We start from the raw sequence: 19,700 nt of genomic DNA on the forward strand, positions 1-19,700 counted from the left end.
TCTCGCTGCCACAGCGAAAGAAAACTTGGAGCGACGAGCGGTTTTCAGTTGCACCAGCGCAGCCGGAGTTGATCTTGGCGGCCAGGAACTTCGGTCCACAGGCGAAGGACGCTGTAAATATACAGAGCAGATTTCACATGTCGTGCCTGCCGGTAGCTGCCGCTGCTGCCAAATGCGGGGAGACGCCCCCTCGGTGTTTGCTTGATCGCAGTTGTCGCTGGCGTCGGTGATGCAGGTGGCAACTTGCATTCCCCAGATCTGTCTCGCTGCCACAGCGAAAGAAAACTTCGAGCGACGAGCGGTTTTCAGTTGCGCCAGCGCAGCCGGAGTTGATCTTGGCGGTCAGGAACTTCGGTCCACAGGCGAAGGACGCTGTATATATACAGAGCAAAGTTCACTTGTGCCTGCCGGCGGCTTGCGCTGCTGCCAAATGCGGGGAGACGCCCCCTCGGTGCTTGCTTGATCGTTAGTTGTCGCTGGCGTCGGTGATGCAGGTGGCAACTGCATTTCCCAGATCTATTTCGCTGCCACAGCGAAAGAAAACTTCGAGCGACGAGCGGTTTTCAGTTGCGCCAGCGCAGCCGGAGTTGATCTTGGCGGCCAGGAACCTCGGTCCACAGGCGAAGGACGCTGTAAATATACAGAGCAAATTTCACTTGTCGTGCCTGCCGGTGGCTTGCGCTGCTGCCAAATGCGGGGAGACGCCCCCTCGGTGCTTGCTTGATCGTCAGTTGTCGCTGGCGTCGGTGATACAGGTGGCAACTTGCATTCCCCAGATCTGTCTCGCTGACACAGCGAAAGAAAACATCGAGCGACGAGCGGTTTTCGGTTGCGCCAGCGCAGCCGGAGTTGATCTTGGCGGCCAGGAACCTCGGTCCACAGGCGAAGGACGCTGTAAATATACAGAGGAAATTTCACTTGTCGTGCCTGCCGGTGGCTGCCGCTGCTGCCAAATGCGGGGAGACGACCCCTCGGTGTTTGCTTGATCGTCAGTTGTCGCTGGCGTCGGTGATGCAGGTGGCAACTTGCATTCCCCAGATCTGTCTCGCTGCCACAGCGAAAGAAAACTTCGAGCGACGAGTGGTTTAAGTTGCACCAGCGCAGCCGGATTTGATCTTGGCGGCCAGGGACTTCGGTCTACAGGCGAAGGACGCTGTAAATATACAGAGCAGATTTCACTTGTCGTGACTGCCGGTGGCTGCCGCTGCTGCCAAATGCGGGGAGACGCCCCCTCGGTGTTTGCTTGATCGTCAGTTGTCGCTGGCGTCGGTGATGCAGGTGGCAACTTGCATTTCCCAGATCTGTTTCGCTGCCACAGCGAAAGAAAACTTCGAGCGACGAGCGGTTTTCAGTTGCGCCAGCGCAGCCGGAGTTGATCTTGGCGGCCAGGGACTTCGGTCTACAGGCGAAGGACGCTGTAAATATACAGAGCAGATTTCACTTGTCGTGCCTGCTGGTGGCTGTCGCTGCTGCATGGTTCACTTGGACAACTAATCTTTGATAGTAGGAGTTCTTAACGGTACTTCTGGATTTTTTATAGATTAATTACACACTCTAAACAGGTTAATGAATGATTACAATACTTCTTCAAACCTTATTTTAACGGCGATTTTGACTTACCTAGCGTCAACTGGCGATCTATGACAGTCAGCGGATATGAAGTGTCTGTTAGAAGGGAGGTGGTACACTTTTCATTGTCCTATGTTAAGTCAAGCTTTTCGAGAATGGATTCGGCAGGCGGTGAATCTAGACAACCTTCTTTACCGCATCTGTTATAGACACCGGCTATGAATGCGACGTGATTGAATGGGTATCCGATCACAAAGCTGTGTTAGTTTCAGTTCCTTGCACTGTTCGTAAATCTCGTTTTGTCTACTGCTCGCTTCCTGATTTTTACCTGCCTTGTTTGCAGGAGATTTGTCATGGATTTTTAGCGGTATACCTTTCTTCCCCATCTAGACCTCTGTACTCTTGCCGCACGTCGTCGTATAGAATGCCTCGAATTCGCGTACACTTTATCAGTCCACTAGTTTTTCTTCGCTAGATAATTATCTGACATTTTCAAAACCTTTGTCAACAAGGAGCCAACACGCCCTAAACATTTGGACCTTTTATGCCCGCACTAACTTCTTTAAGTACGGCTTTTTCCCTCATACCATTCAAGTTTGGAATTCCTTAGTCGGCAGCATCCGTTCATTGTTATAAGAATTCTTACAAACCCGTTCGTAATGTTGTATAATTGCTTTCTTTATCTGTTCCTATCGTTGTTTTTTTGTATTCTACCCCGCTCCTGCAATGGCTTCGCTAGAGGCTGGAGTATGTATAAACAAATGAATAATTGAAACAAAAGCCAACGGGGCACGACATGTGGCCCAATACATCGGGAGACACTTGCTGTGGCGCTGCAGTGGAAGATAGCCGCTGCATTTTAGCTGAGAATGGCTGGCTCGACGACCCACGACCCACGATTTCAAAAGTTTACAGCATGCGTTTCCGACGACAGAGCGGCAGAGTGTATGTCAGGTTAATGTTTGAAATTTCGAATACCAAATTAGGTGCAGTACGGCAAGACAGGCTCTAAGTACGCGGAAAAAAAAAACGCTCGCACGGCGCTTATAGGCTCTGCACAGAAACCCGTTGGCAGCAGGATGCTGCCGAAGCTTTGCCGCTGCACCTGTGCGTGAGGGCGCCGGCGAAGAAAGTGAACAGGGTTCAATTTTATATCACTGGTGTAAGAGTTTAACAGGCAACAGTGCTTGCTAGGGATGCGAAGTTGTGGTACGCTTGCCCTGAAGCGGCATTTCCGCGGCAATCGCTTTCCTTCTACGCAGTTTTGTTTATTAGAATGTAGTAACTGCCTTTTTTGATCTATGTGGGAACAGAAGCCTAAACACGAATACGGAAGCCTCACAGCCAGCCTGCGCTGCCCTCCCGCTCTCTACACACGAACTATTATTAGTACTTATTACTACCGTAAAGGCCCACCAGGGGCATTTTTGAGGTGCGGGCTGGCATATCATTTAATTAAATCAGTGATGAATAATTTCGAAAATTCTAGGCCAGGACGGATGAAAGCTTCAGTGGGCAGGTTGTTCCAGACTCTTGCGGACTGGGCGAACAATGATTTCAGGTGCGCAGAAGTAATGCGCAGATTTCAGGTGCGCAGAAGAAGCTTACGGATGACTGATGCGAAGTTAAAGACGGTGTGCAGGGGTGATAACGAAATGACTCAAAGCGGTGTGATAAAACCTTTTGAAAAGGCAAAGTCTGATTATTTCCGACGGGATTCAAGGCTGGGGAGCTTAGCTTTTGTTTTCATTGTCGTTACGCTCGTATGATATTAATAATCGGAATATACGAATCTTCTCGCGCGGCTCTGGACGGACTCAAGGGTTTTGGCTAGGTTAATTTGTTCGGGGTCGCAGATTGAGCATGCATATGCAAGTTTAGGAAGGACAAGAGTTAAATAGGCGGTCAGTTTACGGAGGCAGGTGCCAAACGTAACTTACGTTTTAGATAACGAAGAACACGGTTAACTTCGTTGGTAATGTTTTTAATGTGAGTGGTCCACAAAAATGTTATGTTAGGCTGATTCCTAAGTATTTATGTGAAGATGCGTGGGATATCATGGAACCGCGAAGGGTGTAGTTAGGACTAGGATATGAATGACGACGATGAAATGATACTGGCGTTGTTTTATTAAAGCTTAACGACATTAGCCAGTTTGCGCAGCACTCTTCCAGAAGTTTTATGTAGCCCTGCAGATGGTGTTTCTGTTATTAGTGATGCTCTGGTATATGACGCAGACATCGGCGAACAAACGAACGGTGGAAGATAGATTACCTGGGAGGTCGTTGATGTAAATTAAAGATAATAGAGGCCCTAAAATCATGCCTTGTGGCACGCCTGAGGTAACAGTGGAGATGGAAGATGCATGATTGTTAACCCATACAAATTGAGGCGGTTAGTCAAAAGTTTTCGGAGCCAATCATATACTAGTGTGTTCAGGTTGAGGCGTGAAAGTTTAAATAAGAGGCGTTGATGGGAAACTGTCGAAAGCTTGTTCAAAGTCTAAGAAAAGAGCGTCCACGGGTGGATTCGTGTTCATGCTAGAACTGATGTCGTTAGTAAAGAGAGCCAGTTCGGTAGAGCAGGATAGGTTTTTCAGGAATCCGTGTTGAGAAGGGTGAAAAAGTTCACAGCCTGCAAGAAGGTCATGATGTGTGAGTAAATTACGTGCTCCGTTAATCTAGAGGGAACGCTAGTGAGGGAGATTGGATGGAAGTACTTACTAGACGATGGAGGGCCTTTTTTGTGCACCGGGTTGATTTTCCCTACTTTCCAGTCGTGGGCTACAATACCGGATTCGAGTGCGAGTGATATTACAAAGAAGAACAACTACGACGTTTTTAGTATCTTCAGAACTTTTGCGTTAATTTCAAACATACCAGCTGATGAGGTTAGTCTCATGAAATCGATTAACGCGATTATTCCGTTGGAGTCGAAACGCATGCCCGGCATAGAAGGGCAATCAAAATAAGGATAGTAACGCATGTGGCATACAGATTCGTGGGTAAAGTTGAATGAAACTATTATTTAATGCTTCGGCCGCGTCACTGTGTGAAACAGGTGAACTTTGTTCATCGCAAAGCGATATTGGCGGGGTTGCTTTTGGGTTTATGGCCTTCCAAAATTGCCTGGGGTTCTTGTGAAGCGTATAAGGTAATATCGATGAGAAGAAGGTTTTCTGGCTTACGTTCCGTGAGAAAGAAACTTCTTTTCGGCAGTATGATACTTTTCCCATGCGCGTGCGTCATTAGAATACTTTGCAGATTAGAAGAGCCTTTTCTTTTTGCTAAGCAGCCTTTTTAACTTTCGTTGAGCCATGGCGATGATGACCGTGTGGTGATTGTTTTAGTGGGGACGTAGGTGTGGATGAGCTCGCGCATTTTATCAGTGAACAGAGAGCAGTTAGTTTCGACAGAGCGATTTGAAAAGTTTCGAAGGGAAGAGGTACAGAATTGCGTGAGGTCGTTATTCACGGTATCATAGTCACATTTGTAGTAGAGTGTCAATGTTTTCGTGCCGCCGCGCTGGCTCGGGACTACTTCCGGCCACCGAGCGTGACGGACGTGTGTATCATGGGCTCCCAAGGAGCGGATTCAGGGGCCCAGCCGGGCCGCGGTATCAGGAGTACGATCAAACCGAACGAGGACTACCAGCTGATTTTGCCGCATTTGCCAACAGGTTCGAGCGTTTTGCATACTGTTTTTTTGCATGGCTACGTCCAAGCCAGGCCATACCGTGTTGAAAACTTTCGTGACGCTCTTGAGCGTCTGTCATTGCTGCCGGAAGTGGTTGCCCTCGGGGCATATCAGATGAATCATGTGTGGGCCGTGACATCCTGCAATGAAGAAGGAAAAAACAAAATGCTACAGGCGGAGGCGTTCAACGTCAAGGACCACCGCTGTGTGGTCATTGACCCATGCAACCAGGGCGTCAGGCTGAAGCTGTTCTGGCTGCTACACGGCGTGCAAGATGACGACGTGAAGGCAGCTCTGGCGGCTTTTGGAAAAGTGACCGACATAACTCGTGACAAGTGGAGAGTCAAAGGCTGCGTCGACAAGTCGTCTACTACGCGCTCAGTGACACTGAAGCTGAAGGTGGGCGTTACCATCGAGGACTTACCGCACCAGCTGGACGTCGCACTCGTCCACGTTCCTGGCAGAGCTCCGCGCTGCCTCCGGTGCCGCGGCACCGGACACATACGTCGGGAGTGCCGTGTGCCACGTTGCGAGCTCTGTCGTCGCTTCGGCCACGACGACGCCCAGTGCGTGCGAACATATGCTACCGTGGCTGGTCCTGGTCGTAGGGATACTACTGAGGAGCATATTGTGGACGAAGTCGACGCGGTAGAGGCGACCCGTGAGAGTCGGGAAGAAGCATTACCGAAAAGCATAGCCTCAGAAAAAGCAGTGCTTCCCACGGAACATGAGGCTGTCAACTCAGCAGAACCATCTGTGCCTGCCACCAGAACTGAGGCGGAGGCGGGAAAAGCAGATGATGCTTCGGTAGGTGCACCTGAGACGGTTTTGGAACCGACCGACGAGAAGGACATTGACACGATGCCCGCGGCGTCAACTTTGCCAGCGAAGAGGACGCACGACGAAGCTGATGACAAGGTGACGAACTACGACGGGACGGACCATGAGGAGCCTCTTCCCAAAGCGCCTCCTGTTCGACGTGCGGCCTACAAGCCCAAGCCGAATGTCCCTCCTGATCGTAGGACTTCGTCGGGTGTCCCTCCGCCTTAGCGGAGGTGCCTTGCTGGGTCTCCGTGTTGGTAACCCGGTCTTCGATCGGGTTCAGTGCTGACACCGCAGTACTTTGCAAGCTGGAAGGATTTTAAGCATGAAATGCTTTTAGCTCCCGTTGTCGGCAGTGTGGTGACGTCACGCCGAGACCGAGAGCCATCATCCGGGAACTGAAATCCACTCATCCGGGCACTGAATTCCAGTCATCCGGGCACTGAATCCACTCATCCGGGCACTGAATTCCAGTCATCCGGGCTCTGAATCGAGAACATCCGGGCACCGTACGAGACAACGAGATTTAACGACTCTCTCTAAGCCCTCCTACGCGACCGGCATGCAAGCGCCGGTTGGTCTCCAAACGAGACAAAAAATAACTGCTGCCAGTGCCTTCTCAATGTTTATCAAGATATCAGTGGAGCTGTGGGTTTGATAATGCACGGAATTATAATTTCCGATTTCTAATAACGCGTGCAAAAAGCACATAAATGCCACGTTACACTTCGTTCTCATACGTGATCCGGGGGAGAAGCGCTGCGTTCAAAGGGCAAGGCATCGCGCCGAACGGGTGGTGGCGTTCCTCCCTTCCTTTACGGTGCGCTTCGGGTGTCCACCGAGATGGCAGAGAATTACTGCGCCATTTCCTTTCCTCAAAAAACCGTGCGTTCAAATGGCAAGGCATCGCGCTGAACGGGTGGTGGCGTTCCTCCCTTCCTGTACGGTGCGGTTCGGGTGTCCACCGAGATGACATTAGGCCCGTAAACATTTCATGCTTACTCTACTCTCGTTTACGGGAGAGGCAGAGTTTTTTGATGAGGTGAGCTGCAAACCGATGTCACTTCGAGAGTGGCGAATCCCAACCATTTAGATGGCGTCTCAACTAACATCTAGCTTGCGTATTGCCACACTGAACGTGAGAGGTCTTTCTGCGCGAAGAAGGCAAAATCAGCTTAAACGTCTCTTGTTCGAAAACGAAATCGATCTGTTGGCTGTTCAAGAGACAAAAATTGAAAGCGAAGAGCCGACAGATGCGATGGCAGAAATTTACCGTGCACAGTTCAGTGTTTGCGTGTGCCATGCAGAAGGAAAGTCGGGAGGGTGTCTGATTTTAACTCGAAACGGCAAAGTCGCCATGGAAACTGTATTTTCCTGTGAAAGTGGCCGGATTGTAGCATGCGATTTTTACTTTTCTGGTGTAGAGTGGAGAGCTGTGTGTGTATATGCACCTAATAGAATTCCCGAACGAGATGCCTTTTTTCGCCGTGTTCAACCTTTCCTGCTGACAGAAAAGCGTGTACTATTGCTTGGAGATTTCAACTGTGTGTAGACCTGAAGATAGAACAAGCAACAAAACCCTGCAGGACACGAGTGCCGAGCTGCTGTCTGAGATGATTAATGAAGCAGAATTGGAAGACATTGGCATTATAATGCAAGGTTCAGAACAAGCACAGTACACGCATTTCCAAGGCGTTAGTCACGCAAGGCTGGACAGAATTTATGTTCCTTCTGAGGTTGTGCCCTTGTGTTCCCAGTACCAGACTGTGCACGTCAGCTTCAGTGATCATTCTTTAGTCGTGATCACACTTGGGGAGAGGAAAAGGACTGTCAAGTTTAGTTGGGAATTATGGAAATTTAATGACTCATTGTTGGAGGATGAGGAGTTTAGCAAGAAATTAAAAGACTCATTCAAAAGCTTGTTAGAAAAAGAGACAGACTTTATACAAACATGGGAACAATTTAAATGCGACGTGAAAGTGGCCGCCATAGAAAGAGCATGTGTTTTAAAGCGTAAAGAAAAACAGCAAGAAAAGCAACTTCGTACCGAGCTTGATTTCATGCTCAGCATGGAAGGCGTCAAGCCGGGGTTGTACAGACAAGAAATAAAAGAGACCAAAACTAAGCTTGAACTAATAGATGAAACGAAATATCGAGGTGCTGTGATAAGGGCGCGCGGCGAAAGATTTTAGCTTGGGGAGACGCCCACAAAAAGGGCGCTCAGCGACGAAAAACAGTATGCAGTTTCGAAAGAGATAAAGGAAATTGGTTATCGCAATGGCGTAACTTCCGAATCTGAGGTGATTGAAAGGGCGTTTCTTGAATACTACCAAAACTTGTTCAGCCTTAAAACGCCTGATGTTGAACATTACAAAACTGCATTCCTGTCGCTAATGCCAAGAGTCGAGGAGGACCTGGCGCAGGTACTTGAGGAGCCCATAACGGCAGCAGAAATCGAAGCTGTAATACAGCAGCTGAGCTTAAACAAGTCGCCTGGGCCGGACGGCCTCGGTGCCGCACTTTACAAGGCTTTGAAAACAGAAATGGCAATAGCATTGCAGCGCGTAATAAGCGAGTGTTACGAAAGAAAGTTAACTCCACCGTCTTTTCGAACTTCCCACGTGGTGTTGATCCCAAAATCGGACGACCCGAGTAGGTTGCAGTCAGTTGAGTGTTACCGCCCAATAAGCTTAACTAACGTAGACTACAAAATTTATATGAAAGTGCTAGCCGGACGACTCCAAACAGTAATTAAAACCCTTGTTGGCCCACACCAGACCTGCGGCATAAAAGACAGATCCATTTTTACTAACATACACGTAGCTAGGAGTGTCCTTGAATGCTGTGATGCAACGGAGGGTCGTGTCGCCATGATGCAACTGGACCTGCATAAGGCGTTTGATAAAGTTGTGCATGAAATTTTGTTCGTGCTTTTGGAACATGTGAATGTGGGATGTATCATCACTGATGGCGTGAAAATGGTTTATGATGGCTGTACATCAAGGTTAATAATTAATAACCGCCTGAGTAATAGTATTCCTGTCTTGTCGTCAGTGAGGCAGGGTTGCCCTCTTTCTCCACTGCTTTTTGCACTTTACCTGGAGCCCTTTTGTTTAAAGCTGTTAACTACGCAAAACATTCGAGGTTACGCCTTTTGTCATACTGAAGTGAAGGTATTGGCAAATGCAGATGATATAGCAGTGTTCTGCAGAGACCAGGAAAGCGTGCAAGAAGTGGTGAGAGAAGCCGTAAATTTTTGTGATGCAAGTGGCTGTGCGATAAGGTGGCAGAAATGTTTTGGTTTTTGGCATGGAAAGTGGCAGGCCACGCCAGAAGTATTCTGTCGAATGAAGTGGGTAGACACACCAGGAAAGTACCTCGGCGTGCCGCTAACCAACTACAGAGAAAGCAAAGAATATTGAGCCCATGAAACCGAACGAGTCAAAGCTCAGACAGGCAAATGGGGCGGTCACAACTTTTCCATGTTTGCAAGAGCTACGGTGTGCAACATGTTTTTAATAGCGAGGATTTTTTACGTTCTGCAAGCGTTAACTTTGCCAAGGACTTCAGTGCAAAGGTTGCACAGAGTGTTTGCAACATTTATTTGGGCGTCAACTTGGGAACGTACCAGCCGATGCAATCTGTTCCACAAGGTGCGGAACGGGGGGCTAGGGTTATCAAATTTATTTCTGAGACAGACAGTCACTAGATTCTTTTTCTTGCATCAAGATAATGATTTTGTGCGAACTGTTATACAAGTGCGATTGTCAGAATCACTGCCTGATTATGTTGTGTCATCCATGTCTGCAGGGCGGAGTGGGTTAAGTGCTTTTTTGCAAGAAGTTGTTGCAGCAGTCCGTATTCTTCGGTCAAAATTTTCCTATGAATATCTAACCATTGTAACAAGGAAAAAGATGTACAAGGACCTGCTTGATGTGTTTCTGCCAGTGCCTGTTTATCGCAGTGCATATCTTCTGGGTCCCGAAAGGGATGTGCTAAAGAATGCCAAAAGTCAAGAAAGTCAAAAGAAAGTCAAAAGAATGCCGGTGAAGCCTTCAGCGCGTTCTTTCTTTTTTCAATTGCATACTGGAACCCTCCCAGTGAAGCGATGGTTGCAAAGCAAAGGCCTTTTCGTACCTTGGTCAGTAGAGTGTCTTATTTGCAAGAAAGTGGAAACTATAGAACATATCTTTCTCGACTGTCATGACGCTGTTTTTCTTTGCGATGTGTTGAAGCGCACACTTAAAAAAGATTTCCCCCTGACTCCTTTTGGAATACGCTTCCTACCATGTGCAGAGCCAGGTGAAGTGCCTTGCGACCTGCTAATGTTGATCTGCATGCACAGCCTATGGCGTACGCGAATGGATGTCAGGCATGAACATGTTGTTGTGAATCCGGCTCATCAGTATTTCATTGAGAGCATCATGTATACTCAGGAAGTTTTCGGACAGCAAGCTCCTCAGCCTGAGTGGCTGCCTGTCCTCGACCAACTAAAATCATTTAACCCATTTTATCATCGTGCACTAGCTAGAAATTGACCTGTGCTTTTATTGTCATGTCATTGTATTTTTGTTTTGTTTGCCCGGCCAAGTCGGTAATAAAGAAAAAAAAAAGCCGCGCTGGCTCAGTGATTATGGTGCTCGGCTGCTGACCCGAAAGATGCGGGTTCGATCCCGGCTGCAGCGGTTGAATTTCTTTGGAGGAGAAATTCTAGAGGCCCGTGTACTGTGCGAGGTCAGTGCACGTTAAAGAACCCCAGGTGGTCGAAGTTTCCGGTGCCCTCCACTACGGCGTCTCTCATAGCCTTAGTCGCTTTGGGACGTTAAACCCCATAAACCAAACCAAACCAATAGGGAGTTTTAGAATAGGGGGCCCCAACGCTTGGGGGCCCCAAGGATATAGCGGGCCCCAGCGCTACGTACGAGTGCGCCGGTGAGCTTTAGAATAGGGGTCTCACCTTCGCAACGGAGCCAGGCTTGCGTTTATCGATCGCAGCGCCACTACGGCAAACAAAAAAGATACTCTTGAAAGAGATTTTAAAATATGCGTTTGTTTCGTCATCAGAAACTGGTATTATCGCAGACACACAATTTAAGAGTAAAAAACTGTAGCAAGTGTGTGTTTTTAAACAGCTCTTTTTTTGGTTTTAAAGTCGATGCAAAATCGGTCACTCTTAGCCAACTCAAGTCTAGCGTAGCTCGGCGGTATCTCATGCCTGGGTCTTTTCGTTCTGCGAGCCGTCGGTTGTGGTTTGGGCTAGTTCTCCAACGACATCATGCCGAAATTACACCGAAGCCGCGCCAGTGTGCTCTGTGACCAACTTTTGTATTTGGATTTAAGCTGGGCGGAGCTCGAAGACCTTTTTCTTGGACATCGGCTGCGGTCCGCCCGAGCGCCGCGACGGTACAAATCGAGCGCCGGGCTGCTGAATACAGATGCTGTGGAAGAAGAAGAGTTCCGACGAATGTTTCGCTTTCAAAAGGAACATGTCGATATTTTGAAATGTGCACTAGGAATTCCAGACTTCCTTGAGAGCAGCCAAGGTGTGCGCGTCACGGGGAAAGAAGCCCTGCTGATGGGACTGCGGCGCCTTGCCTACCCGAACCGATGGTGGGATTTGGAGCCCATCTTCGGCCGACACTGCTCTGCCATGTCCAGCATTGTTTCCAAACTATTCTCTCACATCGAGGAGAACTTCGGCCGCCTCCTTGACGACATGACTTCACATGAATGGCTGAACGTTGATGCCCTCGAGGATTACGCAAACGTGAGTTCGGCGGAACATTTCACTGGAGTTTTTATGACATCGGGAGTTAACTGCCATGTCAACCAGTTTGTCAGTGAAAACTGGTCGAGGTAGCAGCGAATCGAGAGTAAACGAGATTGTTTGTTTTGTTGCATGCGAAATCAAGGTAGTACAACTTGTTGCCATTATGCATTTGTAGTTATTCTCCTGACAGCGCTAACCTCCTTGTCCGTGGTTCAGTGACATTGCAGCTAATTTTTTTATATTACGTACCAACCTTTTAAACTGTTATATTTTGTTGTATCGTCACACAGCCTGTTCCTTTTCATGCAGGCTGTACACAACAAGGGTGCCCCGCTCACAACCTGCTGGGGTTTTGTGGATGGGACTGCAAGACCAATTTGTCGACCGTCCATGAATCAGCGCATCTACTTTTCGGGCCACAAGCGAGTCCATGCCGTGAAGTACCAGGCAGTCATGTGCGCAAATGGCATCATCTGCGAGCTTGATGGTCCCTTCCCTGGGCACAGGCATGATGCTGGTGGGTTCGAGCTGCATCCACTTCATTCTGTACTCGAATAAGCGCTAATATATTGTCCTGCTCTCACATTTCGTAATGAGTGATAGCACAGCTGATAGGTATAAAATCTCCCTATACTGTGGAAATCACATTAATTTCATTTTTAATATACATGTATGCCAAGTACTCGGAAGAGGGCTGAGTTGGTCTGGGTGGTTCATCTCAATACAATGGAACAGTACTAGCAGATGGGAAGGGTTTTCTGCCTCCGTTCTTCTGTTATTCGTGTCAACCTTTTGGCTACAGCCATGTGCCGGGCTCGTCTTATGTTCAGAGTCGACAGCTCACCTGTCTCTCTTCTCTCCTGTCCAATCTGTCAGTGCTGGTCTATTATGCCAAGTATGTATGTGTTCATACTATTATTATGTACAGTACAGGCCTCCATTGCAATCACTTACAGACAGCATTTAAGCTATGTGCACATATGTGCATGAAGGGTAATAAGTTTGCAATAAAAAAGAAATGGACATGTCGGCACTGCACGGTGGTAGTCGCAAAAAGTTTCACTGATAGCTAAAAACATGCTTTAAAACTTCAGTGCCAAACTGATATAATCGCCTTGAAAATCACACAAACCTAAATCACATGACCTAATAATGACCATATGCATCATGTCTTTTACAGGGATGCTGCGAGAAAGTGGACTCTATGAAAAACTGGAGAGGCTGGTGCAGGGTCGCGACTACACCATATACGGGGACCCAGCGTATCCTCTGCGGCCTTTGCTCATGCGTCCATACGCTGGTTCATCTTTAACTCTGCAACAGCAGCGGTTTAATGCCGGAATGAGCACGGTTCGACAAGCTGTCGAGTGGGGTTTTGGGAAAACTGTGAGTCTGTGGGCATTTCTAGACTTCAAAAAAAATCAAAAAATTCTGCTCCAGAACGTGCCGCAGATGTACCGAGTGGCAACCATCCTTTCAAACTGCCACACGTGCATCTATGGCAGCCAAGTAGGAATGTTTTTTGGGTTGCGCCCCCCTTCGTTGAGCGAGTACCTTCAATGATATCTATTTAGTTGTGAACTGAAAGAATGGTGGCAGAAAGGTGCAGAGAGAGACTTTGTGCCTTCCAGAATAAAGGTGCAAAAATTGAGCTCACTGTCTGGTTTTGTTTGCTTCCTCACGTCGGAAATTGACACAGCAGCGTGCAGTTTTATTTATTTTGCTGCTGCATGAGGGTTTTTATTAGTTCTAGGGATGCATTTTGTTGTTGTACAAAAATGCGCCTCTCTTCTGCCCGCTCTTCAGACTGGCGTTGAAGCTGCTGCTGAAGGCTGGCAAAAAGCTCCATTCTGAGGCGGCTTTCTTCTTCCTTCTCCCTTCTTTCTGCCAGCCATTCTTGCCTCCGCTGTTCAAGTTTTTCTTTCTCAAGCTCTATGCGCTTGTGTTCCAATGAGAGCCTTTCTTTTTCTAAGTCGTGTTCTCTCTGGCGCCAAAGAACATCATGATCAAGGCGCTTTTGAAAGAACACGAGGTTGTCCTCTGGCTCTTTTCTTTTGCTGGGACCTATGCGCAACAAAGAAAATAAATGAACAGTGAACGAACATATGCAATGGCAACAAAAAATGTTGTGCAGCACACTTAAATTCTGATGCTCTTCTTTGTATTCATGTTAGGTGGAGTATGCTGTTATGACACATATTGTCGTCACCAAAACTGCGCAGTATCCAATTCGACATCGAGCCACCAGGCACTGATGATGTGAGGAACGATCATGCACACAGCATGGTGCTTGAGTAACACAATTCAATGTTTCCCTTCTTTGCTGACAGCATAACACATTAATAATGAGCAACAAAGTATAAATTGTAGTGCCATGCAACGACGCATGTAACAGTTGCGCACAAATACAACTTTTCTTTCCTACAAGGACCACCTTTTTGACAAAACTATTTTAAGCTCGTCCCTGGACCTGGAAATTCGAGTGTGACGCATTGCACATGCAGTGTTAGTCAAATGTGATAGTTTTTTCAACTGCAGGGGTGAAGTTGTACGCCACTCTTCGAACTGCATTGATGCTTGCGCATTGAATGTTTGTGGAACTGTAGACATTGCTAGTTCCCACAAAAGTGTTCTTTCAAGTGTACACATACACAACATAGCTACCTTTATAATCGCAAAGAAGCTGTACTGCTTGGTGACTGAACTTCAAGACTTACCTCGCCTTCCTTGCCGAGCAGGGTCTGCTGCAGCTGTGGCACCTTGTGTAGTACTCATTGCTGCAGACATGTTGCTCTGCCCTTGTGTGCGGTTCATGGCCTGGTCACTGGATGGGCCTTCGCCGTTTAAGCAGACTCCAGTGGTAGCCATTGTGCTGTTGGCAATGTCGGCAATGTGATCATCATCGAGGTTTTCATTGCCTTCGTCTGCATAAAATATTTCTTCAATAACCTCGCTCACATTTTGGGATGTTCCTTGCTGCCCTAAAACAAAAAAAAAATATTTCAGAGACTGTTAGTACAATGCGACAGGCATAAAGGTATTACTTGTCCACTTCAAGAGGAATAAGCACTGGTGCTTGTATACAACAAGAAGGCACAAGATAAATTGCATCATTCTCTTGTTCATAATGTTATAGACGCGTTATCATTTCTTCATGCTAAAGGGTGCACGTGTGGTGCAGACTGATGCAGGAAAATTCACAAATACCTGGACATCGGTACAGGTAAACTGGATTTAATTTCTGCTAGAGTTTACAATCCAATTTACCCATTGACAAAAGAGAGCTTTTCCTTGTGCTCTAAAATGCTGACCTGGCACTACAATTAGCCTCTTCGAGATGACGTCGGGTTCATTGAAACAGGAGAAATCTTCAAGTAAAACAGCCCGGTGCAGCTCGTGTTTAATAGTGGCAGTGCTTACATTTACATTCGCTCTATATTTGCTGAGAGCAACGTTACTAGTACCTCAGGCAGGAAAGAAGTATTCGCAAGCACACTGGCTTTGCTGCCACTCTGAACTGGTGAAGCATACTCTGCAGCAGTGCATGAATGCCAAGCAAACAATTTCTAGAGTCCCACAAATAAAGTGTGGGGTTAGCACAGGCATATTTCCAAGTCATTCCGTTCAGAGGACACTCACACGAGCTCTGCATCTGTGGAGGCAGCACAGGGCCTTCTTGGTCCGGTGTGTGAATGGCTGCGGCTCCATCCCTGGACGCGCACGCCCGCGCTTTCGCCGACGGCACTCCGGACCGCGCCTGGGGGCGGCATAAGGCGACCTTGTTTGTCGCCGCTTTCTTTATCACATGACCAAATTCTTTGGCCATGTCATGTACATCCTGCAGAAGGTGACATTTCTCGTCATGCTCTTCTTCAGTTCCGGACCTGTGACAGCACAATGAGGTATTAAAGCATCGCGAGTTGGAATTACGAGCAACACAGCAAGCATGAAATTAATCGCAACCGCCTCGGGTAGTGATCGTAAAAGCAAACGAAAAAAAAAACAGCTTAGATGTTACTTACTTTGCAAGGTTGGCCCTGTCGTTTCGCTCGAACTGTGCTAGCAGCAGGTCCACCCGGTCGCGTATAGCCCTTTTCGCCACATTTTTCCCAGTTTCCTGGGAAATTAATGCGGCTACTTGATCCCATCTCCTGGGATCCTCAAATGGGTTTGTAGCGTAAACTTCTCTCAATATATTTATATCGTCCTCTATCGTAAAGCGGACGCGCACGTGGGCAGCTGCTGCTTTTTCCGATGCCATTCCGCCTCGTGTTCAAAGGAGCACTGTTTGTTTTGACAGAACAGGCACATGTTTATGCACGTGGATGGGCACGCTTTTGTTCGTAGCGCCGCACCGGCTCAAAACTTAAGCAGCTACTGAAGGTAAATGAAAGACTTATATTTATTGCTAATTCAAATCGTTATTTGTAATAAACTGTAAAGCTATTTATTAACAAAAGGTAATTGCCTCCTGCTGACGAACTACTGAGGCGGAAAACCCTGTTGGAATGTCCCGCCAAGTCATCTCCATGGCGACCAAACACTGCGTACTCGCTAAGCCTAGCAGCTCTGTAAACACGGGAGCAATCTGAAAATTTAGAGCACTTCATCGCTAAAATTTTGTGGTGCGGGCATCTTCAGACAAAGCGAAAGCTTCGTGCGCCTTTCGTTTGCCGTAAACTTAATACACAGAGTAGCGGCGACAACAAATCGGTGGTGTAGTGAGAGGCCCCGCTTCGACGGGCGCCGCCATGTTGCCTGAACGTAGAGCAACGTTGGGGCGCACGCTATTTTGCCGAAATAGCGTTCGCCCCTAACGTTAACCCAAGACGCAGGGCGGCCCTTGTGTTCTGCGCATGCGCACTTCGACGCCCCAAACTTCTTGGGGCCCCCAAAGCTTGGGGCCCCCTATTCTAAAACTCTCTAATGTTTTCGTTAATTTTTCAGGGCGTATTAGGGGACTATTATAGGAGCCGCAGATTACCCAGTGATCACTCAAGCCTGATAGGTGCGTAAGCGGTGAAATGCTGTCAGGATGGGTAACGAGCACGAGATCGCTGACGCTAGTAGAATGGTTATCCTGCCTTGTCGGGTTTATGACGAGCCGAGATAGACCAAGTGTGAAACACGAGTTCAAAAAATCGCTCTCGATAGTATGATTGGCTAACGTTGTTGTAAGGTCCATCCATGATATGATAGGGTAATTAAAGTCACCAAATATAAGAAAAGGTGCGCGGATATGAGGTAGTTATGGCCTGGAGCGCATCGTATGCGCAACGGAGCGCAGGTATGCCTAAATCATGAATGGTAATTTACCAGTATCCCTCAAGAAGAAATTGAACAAGAACTGCATTTTACCAGTACTCGCTAATGGTACAGAAACAGAATTAACAAAAAGGGTTTAACTTTAATTGAGTACAATGCTGCAAGCTATTTAATGTGAAAAGTGTAACATAATGATATGAAGAGAGCAGAGTGAGTCGGTGAACAAATGCGAGTTAGTGGCATCCTAGTAGAAATCACGAGGAAATGGCAGGGCATTCAATGGAGAGACTGGACTACCTACGGTCGTTGAGGGTGATAGACTGCATTCCAAGATTTCAGCAACCTGAGCTGTGCAGCAGGATTTAATGAAAAGCTTCATGAGCTAAGTAAATAACAGGTGTTTAAATTTCTCTTATATCATTTATTAAACTGCACCTCAAATTCCAGTGTTTATTAAAAGTATCAAAACTTGAAATATCCTCGTTGCTGAATACAGGACAAGCGCATTAAAGTGCTTTTTAACTGGTTGATGCTGGAGCATACAGCAAGCCCCACGCTTAGAACTTTACCAAAAAAAATGATAATGGCCGTTTCCTATTAGAACCAAAAGCTTTCTAGAAGCTTCAAGACGTTGCAACGTCTAAGACCCTTCTGCAAGACATGCCACGGCTATCAAGATACCAAACCTACGGATTAGAATCTTTTCATAGCCTTCTAGTGCGTTTTGCACCGAAGACCTACCGCGATGCTTATTATGGAATGAGGGCCAGGTAAGCTGCCGTCTTCTATGCTAAACTTCTACAAGACACCGATATCACAAAATAATTATGAGCGTTTGTACAAATGTTAAACTTGCTTGTGTAGAAAAAGTGAAAGGCATGTAGGCATGTGCCACAAATCTATGAAAAGGTGGCCACGTTAAATTAGACACTTAAATTTTCAATAGCTGCATCTGTTCTTACGTCCCCAAACAGAAATGAAAAACACAGTAGACGGAATCAGAAGACTCTACATACCGCCACTGTGCGAGTAGGCCTGCTGTGTTCACCATGCAAGCACTGCATTTTCATTTTCAAAGCTCCCGGCAGCTAAAGCGACCTTGTTCTCATAGGTCTTGAAACGTAGTTCTTTGTGGTTTCACACTGTTTTCATCATGCGTGCTCAGGGTGCTCTCAAACATTAGTTGCTACGGTGTTGTACTTAACATTCATCGGTGGCCTTCTTCTGGCACATGCTCTTTACAGTTGGATTGTTTACCTAGGTTACAAGTCCTGGGGACGAACGTTTTTGAATACCCTTTTCACGTGGTCCTGTACAACTTTAACAGGACCCATTTCGCTGTGTACTTCACGAACAGTGGATTTGGCCAAGCACGCAAAAAGGATGACACGCTTCGATGGTGTGTGCTTTACCCAAATGCAGCAGGTGGTGAGGTGCCATCCGTTCATGGTAAGCTTGCACCACCTAGTTTATATTACCACGAAAAAAGTCAATATTTTCGAACTATAAGATGATATGATCACACGGACTACGTCAAACGCCTCCTCGACAGGGTTGTGGCCATGGCTGAGACCATGGAACCTCAGGAGATGAAAACTGCTCCAGAATAACGACCACCACTCAGCAGGAGTTTTCAAAAGGTCCCAAAGGAGACGCTCATCGAGAAAAGAAAATCATGGTTCGATACGCAATGATCAGTTGCACACGATCTCGAGACAAGGTACTAGTAAGTACTATGGGGGTTTAGCTGATGTCCTATATTGGAATGTTTGTTGAGCAGCCAAATACCTTGAGCCTCTGTGACAGGCAAAAGTGTACTGAAAAGGATGTGATGACATTCACCGTATAGTTTAATTTAGGAGAACTAGGTACTAAAATGTTTGGTTCATCAAAAACAAAATGTAAAACAGATATTACCAAACACAAGAAGGCATAGTAGGCAAAAATCATGCAGCCACTAGAAAAGATGCAGACCACTGTGCACAAAATGCTGGGGATTGTGTAGAATATAAGGAAAAATAATGAAACCTTGATAATCGCTTCAATTCCTCTATTTATTTTCTCCATGGCATTTTTTTTTTGTTCCGTTAGCTTTTTTCCTTCCACTATTTAAAATTTTTAATTGCCACTGTTCATATTTGATTTTGTTGCTATCTTTTGGAAAGTGGGGGTTTGTTTTAGCATTCGTTTCATTTTAGTACGGCCCTTAACTTGCTTCTATGTTACCTGTAGGACACAGGACCCATGACCAGACAAGAGCAGTTTGAAGCCCAAGTGCGCCACCTTCCAACCCTCGTCAATCCACACCCCATCATAACCCCAGACCCTTCTGCTTAGAGTGAAGGGCCTTTATAACCCCTGCCAATGATGGCCGTACTTCACCTGCCAAAGTCCTCTTTTTGGAACGTTGGTCCCTGGACTGAGGCTCTCCCTTCATTTTATTTTTTCAGCATTTCCATCTGCCGTACTTCTTATCTGCCATTACGGAAGATGAACCAACGCACTAATGTCACTTATTTAGCAGCCAATGCTGTCTTCCAGAAGCGATTATCAGCGACATACAGTGGTGAATACACCAC

The 19,700-nt window shown here is 47.0% G+C and overlaps 1 protein-coding gene and 1 pseudogene across 1 annotated transcript; both read left to right on the plus strand.

The window, feature by feature from the left end:
• Positions 1 to 11,139: 11,139 nt before the first annotated feature.
• Positions 11,140 to 13,839, plus strand: LOC149343981 (uncharacterized). The gene is made up of 3 exons (XM_089542537.1): positions 11,140 to 11,853; positions 12,166 to 12,373; positions 13,037 to 13,839. The coding sequence occupies exons 1-3, from the start codon at positions 11,362 to 11,364 to the stop codon at positions 13,417 to 13,419; spliced, it is 1,083 nt and encodes a 360-aa protein (XP_089398663.1). The 5' UTR covers positions 11,140 to 11,361; the 3' UTR covers positions 13,420 to 13,839.
• Positions 13,840 to 17,781: 3,942 nt separating this feature from the next.
• On the plus strand, positions 17,782 to 18,815 carry LOC149343982 (uncharacterized; annotated as a pseudogene).
• The last annotated feature ends 885 nt before the right edge of the window (positions 18,816 to 19,700 follow it).

This window comes from Amblyomma mixtum, chromosome 5 (genome assembly GCF_055824585.1).
Source record: "Amblyomma mixtum isolate Tamu chromosome 5, ASM5582458v1, whole genome shotgun sequence".
In the NCBI taxonomy this organism is placed as follows: Eukaryota; Metazoa; Arthropoda; class Arachnida; order Ixodida; family Ixodidae; genus Amblyomma; species Amblyomma mixtum.